Below are 26733 nucleotides of genomic sequence, written 5' to 3' on the forward strand. Positions count from 1 at the left end.
GGCGGGCCAGGGCCAGGCCGCCCACGCCCACTCCCCAGCCCCCTCCCGCCCAGGGTCTGGCTGCAGCCCCACCCAACTGCAGCAGCCACCCGCCTATCCAGTCCCTGTCCCCAAGTGTCCCTGCACCAGTCACCAGGTGAGAAGGACCCAGGCTGGGGGGTGGGGGGAAACAGGGGATTCTGAGGATAGATGATCCTCAGGGTGGGGAGTGGAGGGCTTGGAAGACTGGACAGAAGAAAAGTCAAGGTGGGTCCAGAAGGCGGAGGGGACAGAGCCAGGGCAATTAAGTGGGGTGGTGGATAGGCTAAGGCAGAGGAGAGGCGCCAGCCAGCCTGAGGCAAGCAGCCTGGAAGCTTGGGGACGAGTCTTCAAGGGCTTCAGAAGGGCATCCAGGAGCAGAGAATGGGCTGAGACTGGGCGGCTGGGGGTGAGGGGGCTGGAGGTGGGACCTGAGAGAGGGAGTTGGGTTGGTTGGTAGCCGGAGCCCTGAGAACCTAGAAACTGAGGCTCTAGGCACTTAGGGAGAGGAAAGGCTGTAGGCAGAGTCCACTAAAGGGGGGTGGTCTTGAAGGTGGGGTAGAGAAGGCCTGAGGAAAGTAGGCACAGGACGCTGAGACCTGGAGTCCCAAAAGGGAGATTAAAGAACTGGGGGCTAGGGCAAGACTGAGCCAGGCTGGGAGAAGGCGAAAAACTGGGCAGGAGACGAAGCGAGCAGGTGACCCGGGCGCGGAAGAGGACGCCGAGGCGAGCCGGCTCAGTATCGCTCTACCCCGGCCCGAAGCCCCAGGTCGGCAGCCTCCCAACCCCGCTTTCCTCGGTCCACAGGCCTGGGTCCGGTTCAAGCCCTAATCCTCTGGCGGGACCCGCCCGGCGCCGCAATGACGGTCACGTACACCGCACGCGTAGCAAACGCGCGCTTCGGCGGTTTCTCGCAACTGCTCCTGCTGTGGCGGGGGAGCATCTACAAACTTCTGTGGCGTGAGCTGCTCTGTTTCCTCGGGCTCTACATGGCGCTGAGTGCCGCCTATCGGTGAGGCTGCCCCAGGGTGTGGCGGGGAACTGACCTGGAACCCGCGTCCAGGAGAAAGGAGGGGCGGCTCGGCAGACCGAGCAGGGGAGGGGTCTCGGCCGCGCCGGGGAGGGCCGCCCGGGAGGAGAGTTCCGCAGCTGGGACGGGGTGATCGCTCGTGACCCCCCACTCCTCCCTCGCAGCTTGGTGCTCACGGAAGATCAGAAGCGCTACTTCGAGAAACTCGTCATTTACTGCGATCAGTACGCCAGTCTCATCCCGGTCTCTTTCGTGCTGGGTGTGTTTGCCCTCCTCAGTTCCTCCATTCCCCTGATCCGAGAAAACCATTTCCATTCATGCATTTTATTTAATTTTTTTAAGATTTATTTATTTTTGAGCCTCCCTGGTGGCGCAAGGGATTAAGCACAGCACTATGTAGCTCTGGCCTGTACTCCAGCTCTTGTATGCATAAATAAATAAATCTTTAATAAAATTTATTTATTTTTTATACAAGAGCTGGGGTATAGGCCAGAGGTGCGGGAGGGTGAGAGGATTCACCAGAGACAGAGTGGGGAGCAGAACAGGCAGACAACCAAAATACACTGCTGAGGGGAGTAGCCCGCGCAACAGGAGAGGTCCGCCATGCCATGTGGGAATCTCCCTGGCTGGCAGGGAATCAAACTTGAACTGCAGATGCTGCGGATAGCTTCACAGTGCTGCGCTCAAACCGATGCACCACCAGGGAGGCCTCCATTCATGCATTGTAGAACCCCCTATCCCTGCCCCTCCCAGAATCTTCCCTCAAATTCAGCCCACATGGACTCTCATTTTACCTTCATGCCAGGTATGGATTTGCTCTCCGAGGTGCCCTAATGAGAGCTCCGCGTCACCCAAGCTTATCATTGAGCACTGTAGGGATTCCCATCTGTGTCTGTATGAGGCTGCTAGCACCCTCCATTCCATCTCTTGGGCTGCTAGGGACCCCATAAGATGCCATCCTCTCAAGTCAGTCTGGGGGCATTTATCTGACAGGACCTGCTCCTTAGTGCTCACATGATACCCAATCTCTGATTGAAATGAGGTCCCATGCCCACAGCAGAGTAAGGTTCCCTCTGGTAAGGGTGACAGCCTGCCTTTATGCCCCTAACATGGGCCTGTAGGAGGATCCCAATCCCCACCCCACATGACCCCAAGTAGCCAGGGTGACCCCACCGGCTAAAACCTTTCAGACCTCTGGAGCTGAACCCCCAAGTTCCCAACCCAAGTAGTTCTGCGTGGTCAGGGTTACCACCCAGCCCAGTGTCCCTGATACAGGCCCTATGCCACGTTTCTTCCCACGATCCAGATCCCCTCTGAGCATCCCCATTCCTGGCTTTCCTGCAGGCTTCTATGTGACTCTGGTGGTAAACCGCTGGTGGAACCAGTATCTATGTATGCCTCTGCCAGATGCACTCATGTGTGTGGTAGCAGGCACTGTGCATGGGCGCGACGAGCGCGGCCGTCTCTACCGACGCACACTCATGCGCTACGCAGGACTCTCTGCCGTGCTCATTCTGCGCTCTGTCAGCACAGCAGTCTTCAAGCGCTTCCCCACAATAGACCACGTGGTGGAAGCTGGTGAGTTTCCCACCAGAAGCGGAGTGGGGTGGGGCCAGGATGGAGGACAGGGCGAATAACTCCTGACCTCGCCCTTCCAGGGTTTATGACCCGTGAGGAGCGCAAGAAGTTCGAAAACCTGAATTCATCCTACAACAAGTATTGGGTGCCTTGTGTCTGGTTCTCCAACCTGGCTGCGCAGGCCCGGCGTGAGGGTCGCATCCGAGACAACAGTGCCCTTAAGCTACTACTGGAGGTGGGCCCGCCAGGAGGTCATTCCTATAAAATACCAAGGAAATTGTACCCCATCTGGAGTTGTGTTAGACCTCCACACACCTCCCAGGAAACAGATTCCAAACACCCTTATCTAGCAGTCTCCAGGTGCACATTTATCTCTGAGGCCCAAATCTAACACCCTCAAGGGTAGTAGCTATCCCAGCTGTATACTCACTAAGTGCTTTTCCTGGAGGGTTCAGAAAAACATGCTCACAGCTCATGACCTGTATCCACTGCCAGGAGCTGACTGTATTTCGGGGCAAGTGTGGAATGCTCTTTCACTACGACTGGATCAGCATACCCCTTGTCTACACCCAGGTAACTCCGTCCTGCCTCCCTTTATACCAAACATCAGGGCCCTCCCCGACCATGCACTAGTCTCAAGGGAAAACTGAGACCAGCTGAGACCCCATCACTCTGGTCTCTCCATGACTCCCTGAGGCCTGGAGAAACCTGACCTGGAAATATGCCCTGCCTCCAGGTAGTGACCATTGCAGTATACAGCTACTTCCTGGCCTGCCTCATTGGTCGCCAGTTCCTGGACCCAGCGCAAGGCTACAGTGGCCACAACCTCGATCTGTGTGTGCCCATCTTCACCTTGCTTCAGTTTTTTTTCTACGCTGGCTGGCTGAAGGTGCGTGGGTTTCTGAATCTGAGACAGAGGAGAGCTGCTCTCAGGGCTCTGCCTAATTCCCCATTCCCACTTAGGTAGCGGAGCAGCTCATCAACCCCTTCGGAGAGGACGATGATGACTTTGAGACCAACTTTCTGATAGACCGCAACTTTCAGGTTAGATTCACTCTGTCGTGGCCCTCTCAAGGGTCCCAAAGAGGCCCTGGTGACATCCCCACCAGGGCTTGCCCAGACCTCGCCCCTGAACCATGCTCTGTTGCTGATCACGACATTCCTACCAACCTGGGGGGTACACCCTGTGGTGCCGGTGCTTTGTCACCCCACCCCTCATGTTCACAGGTGTCAATGCTAGCTGTGGATGAGATGTACGATGACCTTGCCATGCTGGAGAAGGACCTGTACTGGGATGCAGCTGAGGCTCGTGCCCCCTACACAGCAGCCACTGCCTTTCTGATGCAGCAGCCCTCCTTCCAAGGCTCTACTTTTGACATCACGTGAGGCAGCAGGGCCTTTGGGAACAGGGCTTACAGCACTATGGGGTATATCTGATTGAATGGTAATATAAGTGACCAGGACAGGGATAAAAGCTAAACTCTGTAGAGTCAGAGCTAAGAAAGACCTAAAGTCTATGAGGACTGGAACTGGGGAGTTAGGCTAGGGATAAGGGATCGAGACAAGTGAGGTCTGGCCAAGTGACCAAGGTCTGGGAACAAGTCACTAATTGAGGGCAGACTTAAGGGCTAAATTCTATGTGGGTTGAATGGGCCAGAGGCAGTATCAAAGGAACCATGGCAAACTTAGGTTTTGAGGCCTAAGCTTGAATGTAGCCAGAGCTAGAAGATAAAGTCAGGGTCATGGTTGAGGGGCCAAGGTCTTTTATGATAAATAGGGCAAAGTGGTGGGTGTGTTGCAAGGCCACAGCAATGACCCATGGTCCTTTCTGCAGGCTGGCCAAGGAGGACATGCAATTTCAACGGTTGGACAGTGTGGATATGCGGCTGGGTGAAGCACATGGTGACTTCCTGCAGCGCCTCTTGCCGTTGGGTGCGAATGTGACCTCAGGAGGCCTGCTTGGAAGGCGCCTGTCCTTGCTGCGCCGCAAGAACAGCTGCGTGTCTGACTCTTCTACAACTGCCAGTTGTGCCTGTACAGGCGCCCCCGATGGCACAGCCCCAGAGTGTGGCTGCGGGGACCCACTGCTTGACTCTGGGCTGCGGGAACCTGAGCCTGATCCACCCATGGGACCAGAGCCACCTGCTCCTGTCCTCAACTTCGGGCCCACTTCAGCAGAACCCTTCACTACAGTGCCTATGCCCGCACCCCGGGGACCAGCTCCACCCTGGCTGCCCAGCCCCATTGGTGAGGAAGAAGAGTCTAACCTGAACACATAACCCCCCAGAACAGGAAATCAAGACATACCCTCGCAGATACAGGTCTGCATAAGCTGCATGTGGACTCCACCTCGCCAGCTTTTGACTGGTTCCTGCTACCTGCACACTGCCTTCACAGCTTTGGAGCAACTCTGTGGCCCAGGGATTCTTTCAACTTCTTTGCAAAGTTCTTTATCAGCAGCTCAACTTCTCATCCCCCACTGCCTGAGAGGCCTCTATTAGCGTCTTGCCTTTATTCTTTTGGTAAAATGAAGATGAATGCCTACTCATTGAGTTATGAGGATGAGATAAAATGACCTCAGAGTATTTGGTACATAATAGGTGCTCAATAAAATATTAGTGCTTTTAATGGAAAGCAAAGACTTGAGAATTCTTCCAAATTATTTGATGATCCCCCCCACTTCTTTCCAAACTCTGCTTTCTGAAATGTCCCCTTCAGTGGCCAGGGTTTTACTCATTCATTAATGTGCCAGCTGCCACCCCAGGAGGGCAGCTTCTTCCTGCCAGCCTTGCTTTATAAATCTGCAAGTGATCATCTGTCCCAAGTACTTACACTCTCAGATAGCACTTTTGTGTTCCAGGTCTTAATTTAATTACATGCTGAGGACTCCTGCATTAGAAGTCCAGCCAGAATTCCTCCCCTGACTCTAGACACAGAAAGCTAACTGCCTGTTCAACATTTCCATGTAGGGATCTCTTAAACATCACCAACATAACATAGCTCCATACTAGCTCCCTATCAGCTCCCAATCTTCTCACAGCTTTTTCCTTCCAGACGCCAAAACCTGGGTGTTGCTTTCAACTCTTCTTTCAGCCCATTCTCATCAACCCAGCAGCAAATCCCATCAGCTCAATCTTCAAATTGTATCCAGATTCGAACCATTTCCTACTCCTTCAGGGTTCCCGCCCTGGCCAGAAACCCGCCACCCACTTACCTGGTCTACTGCCTTATGCACTGTTCTTCTAATTCCAGTCCTAACAAACCCTTCTCATCACTAGTCTGTTTCTCCCACAGCAGCTAAAGGGACCAATGAATACCTGAACCAGATCATGTTGCTCCTTTACTTATGAGTCCCAACCCTCATGAGTCCCAACTCAGAATAAAAGCTAAAGTAGGCCCTGAACAATATCCCTACCCTCATCTCTTCACATTCTTTTCCCCCAAATCACTCTGCTTTGTCTGCACTGGCTTCCTCATTACACCATTAATCCTTCAAGTAAGTTATCATAGGGTCTTTGCACATGCTGTTCCCTCTGCCTGGATCACTTCTCCAGATACCTATGTGGCCCCTCCCTTACCTTGTTCAGGCCTCTACCTAAGTTGTCACTTTCTTCATGAGGCCTCTTTTCCTGACCTTTTATTAAAAATTGCCATTACCCAAACCCACCTCCTGCATCAGCTTCACTTTTGTCTGTTTCTTTTTTTTTTTTTAAGTTTTTTTTTAATTTATTTATGCATAAGGAGCTGGGTGCAGGCCAGAGGTGCAGGGTAGGGGTCAGGGGTGAGAGGATTCACCAGAGACAGAGTGAGGAGCAGAACTGGTGAATCTACTTGAAGACACTGCTGAGGGGAGCAGCAGGCAAGACAGGAGAGGCCTGCTGTGCCATGTGGGTTAGCTCCCTGGCTGGGCATCAAGCTCCTGCTGCAGTGGCTGCGGATAGCTTCATAGTGCTGAAATTTAACCCCTTGCACCACCAGGGAGGCCCTGTCTGTTTCATTTTTTATTGTAGTATTTTTTACACCAAACTTTATCTATTTTATGTATTGTCTCTACCTTCAATGAAAATGACAGCTTTGGAGTTCGAACCACAGTCAGAAAGCAAACCTACATCACGCAGCAGACCTCTCCTGTCTTGCCCGCTGCTCCCCTCAGCAGTATATTTCAGCAGATCCGCCTGTTCTGCTCCCCACTCTTTCTCCCCACCAGAGGATTCTCTGGTGACTCCTCTAACCCCACCCCACCCTACACCTCTGGCCTATACCCCAGCTTTTGTATACATAAATAAATAAAATAGGGGCCTCCCTGGTGGTGCAAGGGGTTAAGCACAGCGCTATGAAGCAATGAGCAGCTACTGCAGCATGAGTTCGATCCCCAGCCAGGGAGGTGACCCACATAGCGCAGCAGACCTCTCCTGTCTAGCCCGCTACTACCCTCAGCAATGTATTTCAGTCAATCCTCCTGTTCTGCTCCCCACTCTGTCTTTGGTGAATCCTCTCACCAGCACCCCCCGCCACCTCTGGCCTATACCCCAGCTCTTATATGCATAAATAAATAAATCTTTAAAAATAAATAAATAAATCTAAAAAAAAAATACAGCTTCATGAGGCAGGGGTCTTTATCTGAAATTCTTCAAAATCCACCACACAAACACACAGTCACATAAACATGATCCTCACCTCCCACTGAGTGCTAGAAGTCACTCACACTTTAGTAAGAAGTCAGGCCTTTCTTAAAAACAATGGTCTGCATCTCTGGTCATCTTCTCTTTCTCACCTCAGTGCCCAGAGGCTAGCCAGGGCAGATTAAAAGTCTTATTTATTTATTTTCTCAAATATAAAATTACTCTCCTCTGGCAGCTTGTGAACCCCAGGGAGAAAAATCACGGATAAGAATCACATTGCTAAAAAGAATAGGGCCATATTTGCCACCTGTCCTATCCTGCACTCCTGTCCCATATGGGAGAGCAAAGGATGGCGATCACAGTTTTGAGGCTCCCCAACAGGTGGCTGAAGCATGATTCTGGGCTCTTTGCCACAAGTTGGGGAAATTCAGGGTAGATTAAGCCCTGACTGGCTGGGCAGGTGGCAGAATCCTGAGGTCCATCAATGTTTGTCCAGGGGGCGCATATTCAGGGATGCTAAGCGTCCTAGGGGTCCACGGCGAGAGTTGGTGGCCAGCCGCTGCTGTGCTAGGAATGACTGGGCATGGGTAGGTGCCCGCTCTTCTCCTACTCGCTGCTGCAGAGCCATGCCCTGGAGGGAGACGGCATGATTCAGGTCAGATGAGCCCTTAGGACACCCCAGTGCTCTAGCCATGGTAACTGTACACTCACCATATTATACCAGGCACTGATGAGCAGTTTTTCTTCTTGTTCCCTCTGACTTCGGCTCTTCTCAAAGTCCATCTGTTAGGGAGGCAATAGTTAAGAACCTGGATACACTGGGGATAGCACCAAGGGACGTGGACACCCACCTCCAGATGGCGAATGCGGACATCCCTTTCCCGCAGCTGTGTCCTCAGGGTGTGGAGTTCTAGTGGTGCACCCCCAGGTGGCCGCTGCTTGGGTTCCAAGGTCTGTATGACCTAGGATTTGGGAAAGACACAACCAGAGTGATCTTGGCCTCTTGGGCCCCTTTACCTGTTGGAGTACGTTATGACAACTCCTGACAGTGGCATAGAAGTCTGTGACATGATGGGATGGGGAGCAGAGATAAGCAAACTGGCAAGAGACTTGAGGCATGGGGACGCAGCACCTTCCATAGGAGGTACCCAGCATCCTCACCGTGCGTGCCTTGTCCACGTAACGGCGGTACCGTTCCTCCATGGTACGCAAGTCCGCATCCTTCTTCTGCAGGCTATGCTGCAGCTCCTCAATACGTCGGGCTGCTGAGGGAACAAGGCGGCCCTCAGCTCCACATCAAGCTCTGGGAGTCCCTCCATCCATCTGACCTTCCAGCTCTACTCACTGCTGCTATCAGCAGGTGGTTCCAGTTCCTCAATGTACTCCCGCTTTCGCTGCAGCTCCAGATCTGCCTCATGAAGCTTCTGTCTATGGGCATGGGATAGGCAGCAGCAAACTGACCTTTAGGGCCATCTCTCCTCCCCCAGTGGCAGCCACAGCTCTCCAGCCAGCCAGAAAGGCTGCATAGACCTTTCTGCCTGCACAGTAAACTCGGCTTTGGAGCTCTGTGCCCTTTCCTCAGCCATTGGAGCCATAATCCCCACACCCTAAGCAGATGGTCCCTGGACCAGCCCATTAGTCCATTGCTCCCCATTCCATAGTCCTCTCCCTGATCCAGCCACACATCCCCCACCAGCCTCTGCTACCCTCAATCCCTTACTTCCATTCTTCACCTAGCAGCCAAGGATCTGTCTAGGATGCAAATCTCTCATAACAAAAGGAAACACACTCTGAAAGTTTTGCCACCTGTCCCAAAGCCCCCAAGATTTGCTAATACTCCTTCCTCCTCTCTTGAATTGTGCATTGGATATGGAACATGATATAGCATCTAATAACAAAGATGTAAACCAATGTAACCTTAATAAAGATAAAGAAATAAAATAAAACAAGAAAAATCTAATAGCAAATCATTGGTATGTTTACTAAACTTACAAAGGCATGTGCCATTTGAGACACTAATTCTACTTTTTGTGATAGATTTGTTGTCAAGCAAAATGATGCATTTACAGGTTATACGTTTCTGCCTTGTTTGAAATTGCAAATACCTTGAAAGAATGAGTTAATACATTAGTTCATTCTACAAAAATGGTACATGCCAGTCCTTTTGGACCAGAATTCTACAGAAAATTAAGTTTTAATGTCTCTAGGTATCCATCCTCTGTAAGGAAAGAACGTCTCTGTGCTTTGTAGTACTAGCTACATTCCACCTTTGGCAGAACTGAGAAAGCAGTCACCCAATTCATGTTTTGTAATGCCTAGTTGACAAAGGTCACTATATTTACAAAAAATAATGACTCTTTCTATTTATTAATATAGAGAAATTTCCCAGTCATCTTTCTTGTAAATAAGGAATGAAAATAAAAATACACATTCATTTACATTTGCTTTAAAAACTGGAAGGGGACCTCCCTGGTGGCACAAGAGGTTAAGATCCAAGACTGTGAAGCCATCCTCAGCCACTGCAGCATGAGTTTGAACCCTGGCAAAGGAGGTGACCCACATGGAGCAGCAGACCTCTCCTATCTCGCCCACTGCTCCCCTCAGCAGTGCATTTCAGCGGATCTGCCTGTTCTGCTCCCCACTTTGTCTCTGGTGAATCTTCTCACCACCACCACCCCACAGCATCTCTGGCCTGCACCCCAGCTCTTGTATGCATAAATAAATAAATCTTTAAAAAAATACTGGAAGGGGGCCTCCCTGGAGGCGCAGCGGTTGAGTGCTGGGTTGCGAAGCAGCCTCTGCAGCGCTGGTTCGATCCCCGCCTGCTCCCTGGCCACTGGAGGAGGGTCCTACATGGCACACAGACCTCTCCTGCCACCCACTGCTCCCCTCAGCAGTGTGCCTCATCATTCTGCCTGCTCTGCTCTCTGACTCTGGTGAATTATCTTGCCCTCCCGCGATTCTCACTGTACCCAGTGCTTGTATAAATAAATAAATAAATCTTTAAAAAAAAAAAAAAACTGGAAGGATTTCCATAATAAACTAACAGGGATGGGGTAAAACTGCTAATGGGGAGACTTTTTGGTGTAGAAGATCTAGGGTGTAGGACAGAAATGCAGGATGGCAACTGGATTCACCAGAGATGGAGTTGGGAGCAGAAAAGGTGGATCTACTGAATTATACTGCTAAGGGGAGCAGTGGGTGAGACAGGAGAAGTCTGCTACCCCATATGTGGGTTAACTCCCTGGCCAGGGATGGAATTCAGGCTTCAGTGGTGATAGCAGTGAGACTTAACCCCTAGGCCACCAGGGAGGCCCCTAAAATAGCTTATTTTTAAACAATGTATATAGGCAACAACTTTGTCACACCATCTTGCTGAAATCCCTTCTGTGGTTCCCCATTTCTCCCTAAAAACAGCCCATATTCCTTCCCTTTATCTGAGGCCTTGGTCTGTGTTTCAGCTGACTCTGCTCTCCTCCTAAATAACTCCCCATGCAACCCCCCCACACCTTTGCCCCTGCCTTTCCTCCCACGAGTGCCCCCTCTGGGACTCACAGATGTTCCTCCAGCTTCCTCTTCAACAGGGTGGACTGAGGGAGAGAAGAGGCAGGTGAGGTGCATCCAGAGGACCCAACCCCTTCCAGGGGTGAGGGTAGTAGGTGCCACCCTGGGCCCACGCTACTTACAATGGACTACAGCAGACATCCAGCAGCAGAGGGGGGAGAGAGGAGGGTTACTGTGGGGGGCACAAGGGGAAATAAGGCAGGGAGGAGGGGAGGACTCACATCCTCAGTCTTGCACCCCTGTTCCTGCAGGGCCTTCTGAAGGTCCTCCACTTGGGCCCGTAGCTCTGACAGCTGCTGCTGGTTCAGCCTGAGGAGGAAGAGGGGAGGAAAAGTGAAAAATCTCAGTGCCAGCACCTGTCTTGTAATTCCTTCCACGCAGGGCCCTGCTCAGCTGGGTCCTCACCGGTGCTGAGTCTCCAGCCGGTGGCGCTCCCGGTTGGCCTCCTCCAGATGGCGCTGTAGCTCCTCCTGTCGGTCGCGATCAGCTGCCTCCTGTTGGCATAGTCGCTTGTTCTCCAGCTGAAGCTGCAGAAGTGTCTCCCTGCAGAGGAAGGAGTGTGCAGGACTGGGGACAGTCACCCTCTGCAAGCTTGCCCAGGATCAGGCCAGTGAAGGTGGAAGAGGCCAGGAGAGGGACAGAACTCTGGGGGAAAGTCCTGGGGTAGGATTATATTGCTTGGGACTCAAAGTAAGAGTGGGTGGGCAGAGTTCTAGAGGTGGGGGGCAGAGTGGGTGGGGCTATGCGTAAGGGCGGGGCCAAAGAGAGGATTGGCATGCTGGGGTTGGGGATATAGGAAAAGATGCACCTACAGGGAGCGCTGAGGTGGGACCTCTAGACAGGTCACTGGTCCCTGAACCTAGCAGAGGCTACAGTGGGGACAAGGATGTGCTTTGTGGTCACAGCCCTATGTTGGTGGAGCTGGGCATAGACTTTTTGCTTGGGGGGGTGTTGGGGGAGGAGGCAGATGCACTGGCCCTAATTTGTGAACTGAGTATGGAGCCAGAGCCAAAGTAGGGCTAGAGGCTGGGTCCAATTTAGGGCAGTTTAAGAGTGGCTGTGCCAAAGAAGCAGGCTGGGATTTGGACCTGGGAATTGCATGCAGGTCTGGGGGCAGGACTGAGGGTGGGCACTGGCAGGCCAGGGTTGGCTAGAGTCTGAGTGACCCAGGATACCTGAGCTCCGCAGGAAAGATTTCCGCTGCTAAGTTTTCAGTGTCCAGTGAGGTGGGATCTAATGATAGATCTTGAGAAAGCAAGAAATCTTCAGCTTGATGCACAGTCCATGCTCCCTTTCCTAGGGTTTTCTTTCTAAGAATCACTTTGGAGACTCCAGTTGAGTCAAAAATCTGACTGGAGAGAGTGCACCCCAGGCTTGACAGGGACTGTGATGCTTGGCCTAAGTTTGCCTTTGCCACCCTGAGCCTGAAAGACAGGCATTGCCTTCTGTCGGCCCACATTACCTCTTTCCTTTCTACGCAGTCTCCCTCCAGCGTGATCCCTCAGCCTAGACAAGCCCTGGGACACTGCTTTTTCTGTTTGCCCTAACAGCGCCCTAGGGCTGTCTTCCTCCAGATCTAGTTCTGTGCTTCAACTCACCAGCCTGGGTCAATCCCTGTGGCTGCAGCTGGGCACAGCGCAGCTCCTCGTTGGCCTCCCGCAGGGAGTCCCGCTCTGCCAACAGCCGCTGGAGGAAAGGGGTGCATGAAGCCACTTGAAGCAAGACTGGCCTCCTGGGGATTGGGCTAGCCCATGATGGGCAGGACAGGGCTTGGGTGGTGGGATCTCAACCTCACCTCTTTCTCCTTTGTCACCAATTCATACTTTTCCTCCAGATTTTGGCACTCAAATAGCCATTTCTCTGCCTTCATCGCCTCTTCCTGGCGCTGCACTTGCAGTTCCTGAACCTGAAGAGAAAGGATGGGTGAGGACTGCAGGAATGGTAAGAGAAGGGGCACTGCTGGAATGAAAATAGATGGGCAGGGCTTAAGTGGTAGGTGTGGCTTACAAACCAAACAGAGCTGGTCAGGGAGAACTGACAAGGCCTAAAGGGCATGGTCTATGGTTAATGAGGGAGAGAGCTTGGGCAGGACTCAGGTCACCTCATACCGGAGCCAGGAAAGCATGATGGTGGAGGCCACACAGTGAGCTGCCTGCAGCCCGGACCACCTAGGTCTGCAGATTTCACCTGACCCATGCCCCACTTCCAGGCCTAGGCCCCAGCCCAGGGCCCCCTCCGCACCTGCCTCCGCTGTGCCTCGAGCTGGGCACGCAAAGAGCTGGCCCTGCGCAACTCATCCTCCAACTGCCTCGTGCGCTCTGCGTGGCCCACGTTGCACTCCTCCAGTTGCCGCACCTGCCGCCGCAGCTCCCTCAGCTCTCCCAGCCTGCTGCGGCAGCTGCTAAGGGTAGCCTCCAGCTGCCCTGCACGCTCAGAGGATTGCCTGGGAAGGGGGGAAGAGCAGGAAGACAGTTTGGGTCTGGGATCAGGGTTTAGTTTAGATGTGAGGCCCTCACGCCAAGGAAATGTATCAGTCTTTTTGGGTTCTAGGTAAGAGGTCATGAGGGTCGGGGTGAGACTCAGCCTGGTCCAGTTGGGGGTCATGAGAGAATAAAAAGGGAGGCCTAAGCATCAAATGATCAACCCAGGTTCATAATTAGGAATCCTCACATTGTGGGAACACAGAATGTGAACTACAGGGAAAATGACAGGGATCAAGATAATCTGAGGAGTGCCCCCATGGGCATTTTAGGGTCAGGAAATTGTGGGAACAAAGGGCACCGTGGTTGCAGGGACCATTGAGAGGGGGGGCTTTGGAGCCAGGGCACAATGGGGTTCTTAAAGATACAGTAGGGGTTCACTAGCAACTTGAACATTACAAAGTAACCATGAGACCAAACAGGGAGCCCTTCAGGAATACAGAAGGTACAGTGCAGTTGAAGGGATGAGGACTATGGGGGTCCATCAAGCATGCTGGGGTACAGGGATGCTATGGAGTTGTGAGAAGGTACAGTTGTGTTAGGGGGGCACAATGGGGATATAGGAGGCTAAAAGGCTATTGTATTGTGGGGTCCTAGAAGCTACTATGGGATCCTGGGGCATGATGAGACCCAGAATGATACAGGGGAGGCATGGGAAACCTCCCAGGCTTGCTGATATGGATGCTGTTAGGTCTAGGGGATACAATGTGGGATAACAAGGGACACTGTGGGATCATGACGGGGGCGGGCACTAAGGATCAGGGGCCATGGTAGAGTCCAGGACAGTAGGGTTGAGAACAAACTGTGGGGCTCACCTGGGCATTGTGGAGTTAAAGAGGTACTGTGGCATCAAACAGGCACTCTGACAATGGATTATGCATCAGGACTGAGGTCCCACCACTCACCGAAGCTCATCCATCTCATCCTTCAAGGTCTGAGCCTCCTGGGCCAGACTGGTCAGCGCCTGGTTCCGCTGCTGCAGCTCAGTGACCTCCCGCTCTAATTCTGCACAGTGCAGCCGCTCATCCTCCCTGCCACTCTCTAGCCTGAGGGACGCAGGGTAAAGGGCACATGAAGGAAGCCACACCTCACTAATCCTCTGGCCTGCCTGGCCAAATCCCCACTGATCACACCTGAAGTTCTCCTCCTGCAGCTGCTCCAGCTGGGACTGCAGCAGCAGTAGCTTCTTGGCCGTGAGACCTGTGGCACCCTCACCCTCAGGCCGGCCCACACTCTTTCTCAGTGCTGCATTCTCCTGTGCCAGGATCTGCTTTTCTTCAGACAGGAGCACCAGCTGCAGGCAAGGCATGCAGATGAACAGGAGCTTGGTGTGTGTGTGGGGGGGTGTTCTATAGGCAACCCTGCCCCAAGAGCATCTGTGATCCCCCACCTCACCCCACCTGCCGCTCCAAATCCAGACAGCGCTGCTGCAGCTCATCCCCCTCATCAGCCTCCTCGCTTAGGAAGTAGTACCTGCGGGACTGAGGAGGGTAGGGGATGGGGGGCAAGGAATTCAAGAATCTGGGGAGGAGACTTGGAGAAAGGAAGCTGGGATTTCTAGGGACAGAGAGGGGGCCAAGAAACCCTCAGGATCTGAAGAAGAGAGGGCTGGGACCCCAGGGGACTTTTTTTTAATGCATACAAGAACTGGGGTGCAGGCCAGAGGTGCGGGGGTAGGGGGGAGGTGAGAGGATTCACCAGAGACAGAGTCCCAGGGGACTTTCTTAGGCAATATGGGTGTCTAACAACCTGGCAAGGGAAAAGACTAGGACCCTGAGGGATAGCAGGGGTAGGAGGGTTAGGCATAGTGGAGGTTTTATAGGTTTAAGACAAGTGCCTACTCCTTAGGCAGCCCCAATAATAATGGGGTGGGGATCTTGAACCAGGTTCCGCACCACTTACCTGACTGTCAAAGTTCCCATATGTCTCCGTTGATAGGGAGTCAGGGGTGTCTTTGGTTATGAGCTGGAGAGAGATATTGGCGGGTACACTGAGATGAATTGGTATCTCTGAGGGCAGACTTCAAGGCTTCAATCATCTCATAAGCTTGAAAAACCCCTCATTCCCCTGTCATTAAAGCCAGGTCTCCCAAAGCACCCCAGTCCAGAGGATGCCCTCCTGCCATGCATTCCCCAACACACACAGGGGCTGGGTCCTTTGAGGCTGCTAGATTGTGACTTTGAGCCCAAAGGAGCTGCCAGACACGAGACAAGGAAATATGGCCAGCTGACTTCCAGGCAGAGCCCAGCCTCTGTCCAGTTCCCTCTGTCTTGGAGACATCTCCTCCCCCAAAGCTCTTTGCCACACTGGGCACCCCCACCTACCTCCTGGATGACTTCCATTACCACATGCTGAACTGATTCCTCCAGCGTCATGATTCTCTGGATGTGCTCTGGGGACCAAGGTGGGGGAGACTGAGAAGTGAAGGGAGGGAGGATAGTTTGCCCCGGGGAACCTCCTAACATTCCATACCCTGCTTTTTCTCGCAACTGATGGCACAGCCCAGCACCAGCTGGAGAAGCTTGCCGAGCTCTTCTGGTTCTGAGAACTCGCCGATGAGGCTCACATCTGGGAGGTGCTGCTCAGAAATAGGATGCCCCAGGACCTGAGGATATGGGAGGAGGTGTGTGTCAGGGACTCATAGGTGTGTGTCAGGGACTCCCTCAACCCAACCACCTAAATCCCTTTAGTTACTCACATCCTGATAGTACTCCACCAGGCTCTGTAAGATTGTCTTCAGATTGCTGACCTGGGGAGGTGCAAAGAATTGTGTTCAGGGCCCAGAATACCCAAGAAAGAAACCAAGCACTCCCCACCCTGAATCTGTCTACTCGATCCTTTTTTTTCCTGCCTCCCCTTCCAGTCCCCAGATCACATCCTCTTGTGTGATCCCACTGTCAGTCTAAATGTCCTCTCTCCTAGGGGTGACCTGTGTGGCTGCCTGCCCTTCTTATCTACTTGCCCATCTTTGTTCCTCTGTCCCCAGAATCCAATAATATCTCACAATCTGTCCTGCTAACTATTTGCCCTAGCCACCATCATCTCTCACTTAGATTATTGTGCCAGCCCATTATCAATTTCCACTTTTGCTGCCTACAATCCATTTCTCTCAGAGTAGCCACAGGGAGCTTTTTAAAGCCCTAGACAGGTTGTATCTTTCCTCTGCTAAAACCCTTCCTTGAATTTGCACAGCACTTAAAAATAGAATCCACAGCCCTAGCCAGGCCTGCCAGGCCCTGATGACCTCATTTCTACCCCCTGGCTTTCTGTTCTGAAAACTTCCTGCCATTCCGGGATCATACGAAGCTTATCCCCACCTCAGGGACTTTTTATTTGCTGTTCCCAATACCTAGAATACTGTTCCTCCAAATCTTGCAAGAAGATCAGTCCATCTCAAGTAACCACCCAAAGAGCCTAGCTGCTTTTTCTTGGAGTCCTGTTTTCACTGTTTTTATATTGTTGCTAATGTTTATGTGTTTGTAAGCATTATCAGAATATTTATTGACTGTGTGAGGGCAAGTTGGCTAGGAGCTGCAGGCCCAGACCTGCTCCATAAATGAATGAAAGAGCAAATGTTTGGTCACCAGACTTGCCCCCATCCTGGTTAGGTCTGCCTGTCCATCACCCAGGACATGACTAGCTGACGCTCCCCTGGTCATCTTTTCAACAGTCTGTCCCCCAGTTATGAGTCCATCTGTCACCTTTAGCCTCCAGTTGGAGTCTGGGTTTTCTGAGAAGCCCTGGAGCCATGTTTCGTTGAACCAAGAAGGGTCTCTGGGGGTGAGAAGGTGGGATGAGTTACTGGGGAACCCTTTGGGGCCCCTCCCCCACAGCCCCACTCACATTTGGTTCAGCACATAGGCCACTGCAAGGCCACTGCTCAGGTCCTGGGAGCTGGCACAGGGGGGCGGGACTTGGAATGTCTGGAACTGGGTAAGAGAGGGAAACACAGTGAAGGCTGGGAAGCACTGACCTGCTCCCCTTTTGCAGGATTTCGTGGTCTCCAGAAACCTCATATGGTTGGTTATGGGCTCCAGAGTACCAGAATTGCAGGGGCCTTGCTTCTGCTCACCTGGGACCAGAGGAGGCGTGGTCTCACCTCACCTCTGCTCAACAAACCCCGCAAGACCAGGATAGGGCGGAACCACAAGTCACCCGGGCCCTACAGGCACCACGTGACCAAGTCAGCTCACCTGTACCTACGCCCTACACGACCCAGCTGCGGGGGGCGGGGCCTCATCTGGTCTTTCCTTACAGACCTGCCACGTGACGGGGGCGGGTGCTCAGGCCAGAGTCCAACAGCCCCGTTGGCCGACGACCCCTCCACCTCCCAGCCCTAGGACCGTGGGATGGACCAAGCCAGGGCCGGGATTCCTGGCAGGAAGAGAGGGCGCACACCTGTCCCTGGCCCCGCCCCCCGACCTACCCAGGTGAGCAGAGACCCGCATAGCTCGGCTTTGTCCACGCTCATGGCTCCCAACCGAATTCAACCCGACCGCGGTGCCCCACCAACGCAGCCGCCTCCAGATCTGCCACCAGCGAGCACCCGCAGCCGGGACCTCCCTTTCAGCCTAGAGCGCCGCCCCGTCCCGCCCCCTAGGCGCAGGCCCCGCCCCAGACACGTGATCTCCCAGAGCCCGCTCAGGCCCCCAGTACCTCCATCTTGGATTCGGGCAGCATTTGGGCGCCCGCCCTGCCACTAGAGGTCAGTCCGGGCTAGCCTTGTGCTTATCAAGGGTGGCCCTACCACTTACTTGATTACCCCTGCTCTTTCTGGGTTAGCAGAGACCTCACAATCACTCCTCTTTTGAGATCTGAGACGGAGCTGCCCCCACCCTTTTGTGTCCCTTATCATCGTGCTTAGAGAAATTCTTTCTAACCACCTTATGATCAGAGGGGTTTTTTTAAATTTTTTTCTTTTTTAAAAAGTATTTATTTATGCATACAAGAACTGAGGTGTAGGCCAGAGGTTCGGGGGGCAGGGGGGTGTATGTGTGAGAGGATTCACCAGAGACAGAGTGGGGAACAGAACAGGCAGATTGTGGGGCCTCCCTGGTGGCCAAGGGGTTAAGACGCAACCTATGAAGCTATCCACAGCCACTGCAGCACCAGTTCGATCCCCGGCCAGGGAGCAACCCACATGGGGCAGCAGACCTCTTCTGACTCGCCCTCTGCTCCCCTTGTTACAGGGCAGGGAGAGGGACAGCCCAGACTCCGCAAACCTGCCTACTCTAAATGGGTTCTGCGAAAGGCACATCAACACAAAACATATGAGACTTTAATTGGAAGGAAATTTAATACAATTAGGAAACAATACAGGAAAGGCAAAGAATCTAGTTTTTAAATCAAGCACCCAAAGTTACCTGTCCCCTTGTGGGTAAAACTCCATCCAAATGGGATTGGCCCAGAGCCAGGCCCCAAAGCCTGCCACAGTCTAAAGCATCTTAGAGTGGGGACCCACAGAAAAGGATCAGAAACAACCAGACAAGTCTGGAGGGAAAAGAGCAAAATCAAAATCAAGACAAAAACAGCCATTGTCACCTCCCCACGGGTCTCTCACCTACATCTCTGTCACCCAGTCCACGACCAAAAGGCAAGTGCAGTTTCTTCATGTGTCTCTCCGCTCCATGTGCCTCCTCCAGGTTTCCTTCTGACTCTCCATCCTGCTTCCTTCCTTCCTTAGTCTCCTCTGCAGCTTCTTCTCTTCCTGCTCAGCTCCACCCTCCCTTTGGTGGGGCAGGAAACTTGGAAACTCCCCCTTTCCTGGGGACCACCCTGTTACACCCTCAGCAGTGTATTTCAGTCAGTCTGCCTGTTCTGCTCCCCACTCTGTCTCTGGTCATCTTCTCACCCCTGTACCTCTGGCCTGCACCCCAAGTCTTGTATGCATAAATAAATAAATCTTTTTTTTTTTAAAAAAAAAAAAAAGAACAGGAAGATTGACTGAAGTACACTGCTGAGGGGAGCAGCGGGCAAGACAGGAGAGGTCTTCTGCGCCATGTGGGTTAGCTCCATGGCCTGACATCGATCTCTGCTGCAGAGACTGCGGACAGCTTCATAGTGCTGCGACTTAACCCCTTGCGCCATCAGGGAGGCTCTGCTCGGAGTTTTTTTTTTTTTTTTTTAAGATTTATTTATTTTTATACAAGAACTGGGGTACAGGCCAGATGCACGGGAGGGTGAGAGGATTCACCAGAGACAGGGCGGGGAACAGAACAGGCAGACTGAAGAAATACACTGTTGAGGGGAGCAGCAGGTGAGACAGGAGCGGTCTGCTGCGCCATGTAGGATTCTCGCCAACCTGCCGGGATGGAACCCACGCTGCAGAGGCTGTGGACAGCTTCACAGTGCGGTGCTCAACCGCCTGCACCACCAGGGAAGCTTGCTTATTTTTTTTTAAAGATTTATTTATTTACACAGTAGGGGGTGCAGGCCAGAGGCGTGGGTGGGTGAGAGAATTCACCAGAGACAGAGCAGGGATCAGAACAGGCGGACGGACCGAGGACACTGCTGAGGGGAGCAGCGGGAGAGACAGGAGAGGTCTGCCGCGCCATGTGGGGATCTTCCTGGTTGGCTGGGTATCGAACCCCCCGGTGCAGAGGCTGTGGACAGCTTCACTGCACTGCGCTCAACCTGCTGCGCCACTGGGGAGGCCTGCTGGGAGCTTTTAACTGCACAGGGGAGAGGTAGGCCTTAACACTTTCTATGGACTTGACTGAGGAGGACACTAAAGGGGTCTTACCAAAGGAGTCGACTTGGGGATCTCACACCAGGTGTATATAAGGGGACACGGTCCTAACTTGAGGCCGCAAGAAAAGACACATGTCCTAGGTGACGGAAAGATACATTTACCTAACAGGTCAGTTCACTGAACTGCAGAACTCCTTCCCCTCCCAGAGACCCGTCACGAGGGTGCTCCAGCCTCAGAACTCAGGACCAAGCCACACTGGCCCGCGGTCCACCAGGGGGCGCGCAGACCCAGGAACTGGCCAGTGCAGGTACGAGTGGGTGTGTCCATTCCAAGATCCCTACCCGACGCTAGGAGGCGCTTGGAGGAGGGCTTATTTTAATGACAATGGCAGTTAATAACATTGCAGTCACCATTTATTGAATATTTAAAGTATGAAGTCCCAGTGCTAAGCGATTTAAAGATATCCGCAGTTGAAGTCGACTCTTGTTGGCAAGTGCTGTTTTAATTCACGTTCGTAGGCTAAGAAAAAGAGGTTCTGGGTGGAGCCAGCTTTAAGGGTAGGGGGTGAAACCGAGACCGGCGCCCTTTGACGCGTGAGTCCCCTAGCCGCCCCTCTCCCGCGGGGCGGGCGAGGTAATGAGTGGTAATAAGAGGTTATTAGTTGTACCCAGAGGGCGGGGCGGCTTATGCTGGTGGGGGGAGGGGTTGGGGAGGGTTCTAAGTTTGAGAAGAGGAACACTGCTCCCTCCAACCCAAGAATCTTCCTCCAAAGCCTCAGTCCCGAAGCGGGTTGGGCAGGATGGCTGCAGCCCTCGAGCCACATCGAACACAGTCACTCTACCACTGGACAGCCAGTTACAGCCCACTAAGACTCTCAGCTGCACGCAAGCTGGGGAGGGGGGTGCTAGGAGGCTTGTCCAAACCTCTACATCCCCTTCCCGAGTTGTTTTCAAACTCCAACCCTGGGGGAGGGAAGGACTGGGAGAGTAGGGAGGAAGGGACTGGAGCCTGCAGTGCCGGCTTCCGGACTGGGCTGCCTTCCGGGCGTGAGAAAAACTGCTGTAAGCTCCCTGATCCAGCGCTCATTGGGGGAAATGGGGTCGCTCTGATCCCCAAGTAGAATTGGAAGGTGAGAGAAGTATGGATGTTAGTTACAACGACAGGACAGGACGGGGGACTGGAAATATTTGTCAGAGGGTGTTTGGGGGGACCTTCTGAGACCCACAAATATAGGGGTGGGCTCCCTATATTTGCAAAACCTAGAAGGGACCTTGATGTTTAGGAGGAATCTGTGGAATACGTTTGAATTGTAATGTTGACGTGTTATAGGTATTCTAGATATTCAGGGATCCAAATCCCTGGATTTTTTTTTTTTTTTAAGATTTATTTATGCATACAAGAGCTGGAGTACAGGCCAGAGGTGCAGGGGGGGATGAGAGAATTCACAGGAGACAGAATGGGGAGCAGAACAGGCAGATTGACTGAAATACACTGCAGAGGGGAGCAGCTGGACAAGACAGAAGAGGTCTGCTCCCCATGGGATTTGTGCTGCAGTGGCTGTGGATAGCTTCATCGTTCTGAGACTTCACCACTTGTGCCACCAGGGAGGCCCTAAGACCCCAGATTTTTTTTTTTTAAAGATTTGTTTATTTATACATACAAGAACTAGGGTACAGGCCAGAGGTGTAAGGGGTGGGTGTGACAGGATTCACCAGAGACAGTGGGGAACAAAACAGGCAGATTGACTGAAATACACTGCTGAGAGGAGCAGGGAGTGAGATAGGAGAGGTCTGCTGCGCCATGTGGGTAGCTCCCTGACTGGGGATTGAACTCATGCTGCAGTGGCTGCAGATAGCTTCATAGTGCTGTGTCTTTACCCCTTGTGCCACCAGGGAGTCCCCCCTCCAAGTCCCCAGATATAAGAAAAAGTCCAGATCCTCAATTTGGGGGAGGAGCTGCAACCTTCCATTGGGGTGGCAGGGATTCATGTTTGGGGAGGAAAGGACCTCCCATGTTGGTAGGAAAGATCAATCAATCCCTATTATGGGATGAGATGCAGTCAGTGTGACTGCTGGAGTAACTAGGCACCTTCAATTCAATGAAAGGAGCTAGAAACCCTCATTTTGGAGCAGGAACCCTGAGGGAAGGATGCAAACCCCCATTTTCAGTGGCGGGAGCTCCAAAGTTTGGGGTATTGTCTGAAGGTTCCTTCTGTAAAGATGGATAGTGCAGGTCTGGGCCGACAGCCCCCAGCTGGTTTGGGGACCCCACCCCCCTCTTGTCTATTTCCAGGAACAGCTGGGCCCAGCCTGGGTTGGACTGCTGGGAAGTGGGTGACTCAGTCCCTCCCTGTGGCCATAGCTGGACCCCCGCCTGCCCCCTCCATCCAGCCTTTACATCTGGGCAGAAACCTAGTCATGAGGGTTAGGATGGAGACCCTGGGTTCACACGGTCTGATGATGGTGCCCCTCCTCTCTAGAGTGACCAGAACTGTGGGGTGAACATCATGCCCCCTACCACAAGGGATCCTGACAGGTCCCCTTTGTGACACTGACATCTGGCCAGGAACTCCCATCATGTCCTCCTCCTGGCGTTTTTGTCTGAGTCCAAGCGAAGTGTGCTCACATTTATGTACATGTGAGATGGTGGTGCTGTGAATTTGTGTGCAAAGGTCTGTATGTCTGCATTCACCTGTTTCCATGTGTCATGGGGACCATGTGAATATGTGGCACAGGCTATCTGTATTTTTTTTAAGGATTTACTTATTTATGCATAGAAGAACTGGGGTACAGGCCAGAGGTGCTGGGGGTGAGAGGATCTACTAGAGACAGAGTGGGGAACAGAACAGGTTGAAATACAGTGCTGAGGGGAGCACTGGGCGAGACAGGAGAGGTCTGCTGTGCCATGTGGGTAGCTTTCTGGCCAGGGATTGAACTCCTGCTGCAGGGGCTGTGGATAGCTTCAAGGTGCTTAATCCCTTGTGCCAACAGGGAGGCCCCAGGCTATCTGTATTATATGATGTTGTGGGGGCCTGTCAGGGACTAGGGCACATACTCTTCTATTAGGGATTCTGCTTTGTGTATCTCTTTGAATGAGAAGTGTGTGATAATCAGTACCTCAATGTGACTTCAGTGACTATAGGTTGTATTTATGTGACCATGTCCTACTTTTTTTTGTCATGTGTCTTTCTATAACATGACCCTGTCATGTGTGTCCTTGGTTTGTCCATACCTTAGGACAATCTGGTGTCCCTGTGTGTAGCCTTATGGGCTTGCATGTCTCACCCTAATTTACTTTGTGGATACTATTTGTGGTGATGATGTGACAGCATGACCATCTTGTGTCTGTCCCCCAACCCCCATCTCCATGTGAGAGGGGTTACTAAAGTCCAAGACTTTCATCTGTTTGTGTCTTATTTTGTCTTGATGGTGATGGCATGATTTTATCAGAGTGTCTGTATGTGCCAGCTATCTGTGTATGAAGATGGCCCAATGCCCCTACCACAATCTGTGTGATGGGTGTGCCTGCATAACTCTCTGGGTCTCTGTGTGGTTCTGTGTGTGACAGTGTGACTGTGTTCACTGTGGGGCTCTCTGGACTAGTGAAGCTTCGTGCCAACATGTGGCAGGTGTATCCTGTGTCCTTGTGACACTGGGTCAGAGAGCTTGGGACCTTACTGGGGGTTTGTCAAAGTCAACAGGGACTGGGACCACTTGCAATGCAAAGATGGACTCAACTGGTTGCGGGGAGAGTGAGCCCGGCGTCCCCCTACTGCTCTCCACAAGGAGGGCCCCTCCCCAGCTGCGGAGGCGCGTTGCGTCGTCGTGACGTGAGACACAACGGGGGTCACTGCGTGCGTGAAGCCCGACGCAGTCGTGCGTGTGAGCGCGGGGGTGGGTTAGCTGCGTGTGCGCGTTGGAGGGTGGGGGGGGGTCCCCTCCAGGCACAGCCCCACTCCTGGGACTCTGGTCACTGGTGAAACCCGGGAGGGGGCCGCTGTTAACCCCTTCCTGCCTGATCTGAAACTTGTGGCCCCTCTACCTAGCGCGGGGGCTTCCCCGGTTGGCGGGGCCGTCCCTGTTAAGGGAGGAACCCCCTCCTTAGAGCTGAGAGACCCCCCCAGTTACCATGGGAACCGGAGCTCCCCGCGCAGCCCGCAGCCGGGTGCGTGCTTCCTCCTCCCCCTCCTGTACTTACTCCAGCTCCTTTGTGCCCCCGGACCAAATGCTTCCTGCTCCTGGTCTCTGGATGAAGGGGGTGGGGTCAGCAAGGCCAGCGCGTTTGTGACTCAGGCCAGCCCAGGGGTCCCTTGGCTGCCGTTGACCTTGCTCCCCCTTTTCACCCCCATGACTCACTCCTCTCATCTTTTCCCACGTATGACTCAGGTCCCTGGGGAGGGGGCTGTGGATTTTGAGACCCCCTCCGGGCAGTGGGGGCTGAAAACGAAGTTCTGGGGATATCACACTCCAGGAAGAAGGACTCCCCCTGCAGCAGGCCGGCCGGTGGCCTCCCTTAGCTGGCCCTCACTAAATTCCCTAGAGACTTTTCCCCACTACTGAATTGTCAGGGACTCCCCCCATACCCCAGATCTCCGGGAACCCAGCCCCCAAACCCTCCTCCCCCAGCCCACAGGAAGTTTTGGCAGAGCCTGTCCTGGCGATGAAACGGTTAAAGCCGTTTTCTTATTCATTTCATCCAGAGGCCCCATTTGACTCAGAGCAAGCCTGGCGCCCCCTTGAACTGGGCCTCCTGGGGGCCAGGGTTCATACTTCACCCCACATGTACCATTTTTAGAGAGGAGAGGGAAGGCAGTTGGTGAACTAGTTGGCTGGGGGTCTTGGGTAGCTTACAGAACTGGGTTCATATCCTGATTGCCTTGTTACCATCGGGATCTCAGTTTCCCCATCTGCAAATGGGAGGTAATTATGTCTGGCTCATTGTGGTGTTATAGGGATTAGGTGAATAATAGCTGGGACGCTTTGCATCCAGAGCTGGGCCACAGGATCAGGGAGGGGGCATGGCCTGGGGAAGGACCTAGGCTTCTGTCTCTCAGGCCTGGATATTAGGGTGGCCAGCAGAAGTGACTAGTTGCTGGGCAGGCCATGCCCCACCCAGGCTCTCTGAGGCCATGGGGTTCATACTGTCCACCCCCTGTCCCCGAGGGCACCCAGGAAGTGAGAGGCGGGGCAGGAATGAGGTTGAACCAGTTGGACCCGTCCCCTCCCCATCCCCCACCCTCATTCCTGGCTCTGACAAGCCCCTACCACCACACTGTGGCCCCACCCCCGCTGCCTTGGACTCCTGGGTCCTAACCAGAGGGTGGCCCAAGGGAGGGGATGTTGGTGGAGACAGCGTCTCGGGAACATCCTGTGGACTGCTGTCTGGACAGACAGGAGGGTCAGCCCCTCCCAGACCAGGGTAGAAACTGGCTGGGGACAGAGTAAACATGGCCCAGGGTGGCCAGACTTGGGGGGGCAGGGCGGTAATGAATGTACACATACACAGTCACCCTGAGAGAAACAGTCCAGACACACAAACCCCTGGTCACAAACAGACTGCCAACCACGATACAATGACAGAGTGAGACACACATCTGGGCAAGACAACCCAGCAACAGCTATCATACACAGACACAGTGACGCAGCAGGCTCAGAAACAAGACCAAACACTTGAAGACAACAATTGACAGAACAGAGGCATGCAGCAAGGTGTATGTGACACAGGTAAAGCAACCTGGCACACAGGCAAGATGGACACACAAACAAACACAAAAGACATGGCTATTCATGGGAGAGAACACAGTCTGGCAGATAGTGGGGAACTCATGTGCACTGAGGCAAACCCGACAGGCTAGAAACATAGGCAGGCCTGACATACAGACACAAGGAGACAGTGTATGAATGTGATCAAATCAAAGAGAATGTACAGTCATATTTAGTACAAATATCTCAAGAGCTACAGAAAATATACATACACACACACACACATGCTGTCAGATTCTGACACAAGATAAAGCAACATGTATACACATACCAACAAGGTCCCAACTAAAAAGATAGTGAGAGTCAAAGGAAATACCAACCCATGGAGTTATGGACAAAGAGGGCATGCAGACACCACCATGGAGAGTGCCAGTCTGCATACACACTCAGAGATGCTTCTAGAGACACCACAGTTCTCACAGATACTTACTGTCTCACTGGTAACATACACACACTTCAGATCCACCAGCAGATATAAGCAGATAGACTGACATATTCACAGACGTGGCCTGAACAGACAGTCACAACCAGCATAGAGAGCAGGTATAGGCCATAGCCACACATTCATAGACACACTGGCACAGAGACACTGACAGACCTTAATGGTTAACGTAGTCATACCAACACAGACCAGATACATGCACATGCACACACACGTGCAGCCACAGAACTCATATAGACATACACACAGATCAGCAAGATACACACATACCACAGATTTCACATAGATTAGTTGCAAACACACACTGGCCCCACACACATGCCAGCAAGTTCACAAAGACACACATAGACAGATATACATAAATCAACTTGATAGGCACAGACAAGCACACACATATGCACACACAGACCAACAATAGACCACGCCTGGGCCAGCTAAAGACCACGCCTGGGCCAGCTATAGAACACATACACATACACGCTAGCCCCAGAGCTCACATAGACACACATATAGACCAGCCACAGACACACATGTACAAATCTTCTG

At 52.8% G+C, this 26733-nt stretch overlaps 2 protein-coding genes across 9 annotated transcripts; one reads left to right on the plus strand and one right to left on the minus strand.

The window, feature by feature from the left end:
• Positions 1 to 811: 811 nt before the first annotated feature.
• BEST2 (bestrophin 2) lies at positions 812 to 4905 on the plus strand (the record flags this gene model as incomplete). The annotated part of the gene is made up of 9 exons (XM_084249974.1): positions 812 to 1030; positions 1213 to 1307; positions 2393 to 2626; positions 2707 to 2861; positions 3122 to 3199; positions 3363 to 3515; positions 3590 to 3670; positions 3854 to 4008; positions 4461 to 4905. The coding sequence occupies exons 1-9, from the start codon at positions 879 to 881 to the stop codon at positions 4903 to 4905; spliced, it is 1548 nt and encodes a 515-aa protein (XP_084106100.1). The 5' UTR covers positions 812 to 878.
• Positions 4906 to 7729: 2824 nt separating this feature from the next.
• On the minus strand, positions 7730 to 25349 carry HOOK2 (hook microtubule tethering protein 2; the record flags this gene model as incomplete). 8 transcript variants are annotated; one of them, XM_084249082.1, is made up of 22 exons in its annotated part: positions 25297 to 25349; positions 17136 to 17221; positions 16994 to 17066; positions 15991 to 16041; positions 15765 to 15897; positions 15617 to 15684; positions 15195 to 15257; positions 14693 to 14773; positions 14426 to 14586; positions 14198 to 14338; positions 13054 to 13255; positions 12608 to 12718; positions 12411 to 12498; positions 11988 to 12057; positions 11218 to 11355; positions 11034 to 11121; positions 10804 to 10838; positions 8594 to 8676; positions 8410 to 8513; positions 8100 to 8210; positions 7960 to 8031; positions 7730 to 7879 (listed from the first exon to the last, which is right to left on the minus strand). In XM_084249082.1, exons 6-22 carry the CDS (start codon positions 15665 to 15667, stop codon positions 7730 to 7732), a joined length of 1749 nt encoding a protein of 582 aa, XP_084105208.1. In that variant the 5' UTR covers positions 15668 to 15684; positions 15765 to 15897; positions 15991 to 16041; positions 16994 to 17066; positions 17136 to 17221; positions 25297 to 25349. The 8 variants fall into 8 exon arrangements, with proteins under 8 accessions (XP_084105208.1, XP_084105214.1, XP_084105212.1 ...); XM_084249088.1 differs by lacking the exon at positions 25297 to 25349 and adding an exon at positions 17719 to 17857 and having other exon boundaries at positions 13054 to 13183; XM_084249086.1 differs by lacking the exon at positions 25297 to 25349 and adding an exon at positions 17719 to 17857 and having other exon boundaries at positions 8100 to 8201; positions 8410 to 8510.
• Positions 25350 to 26733: the final 1384 nt, after the last annotated feature.

Source organism: Talpa europaea (genome assembly GCF_964194135.1).
Source record: "Talpa europaea genome assembly, chromosome: 12".
Lineage (NCBI taxonomy): Eukaryota > Metazoa > Chordata > Mammalia > Eulipotyphla > Talpidae > Talpa > Talpa europaea.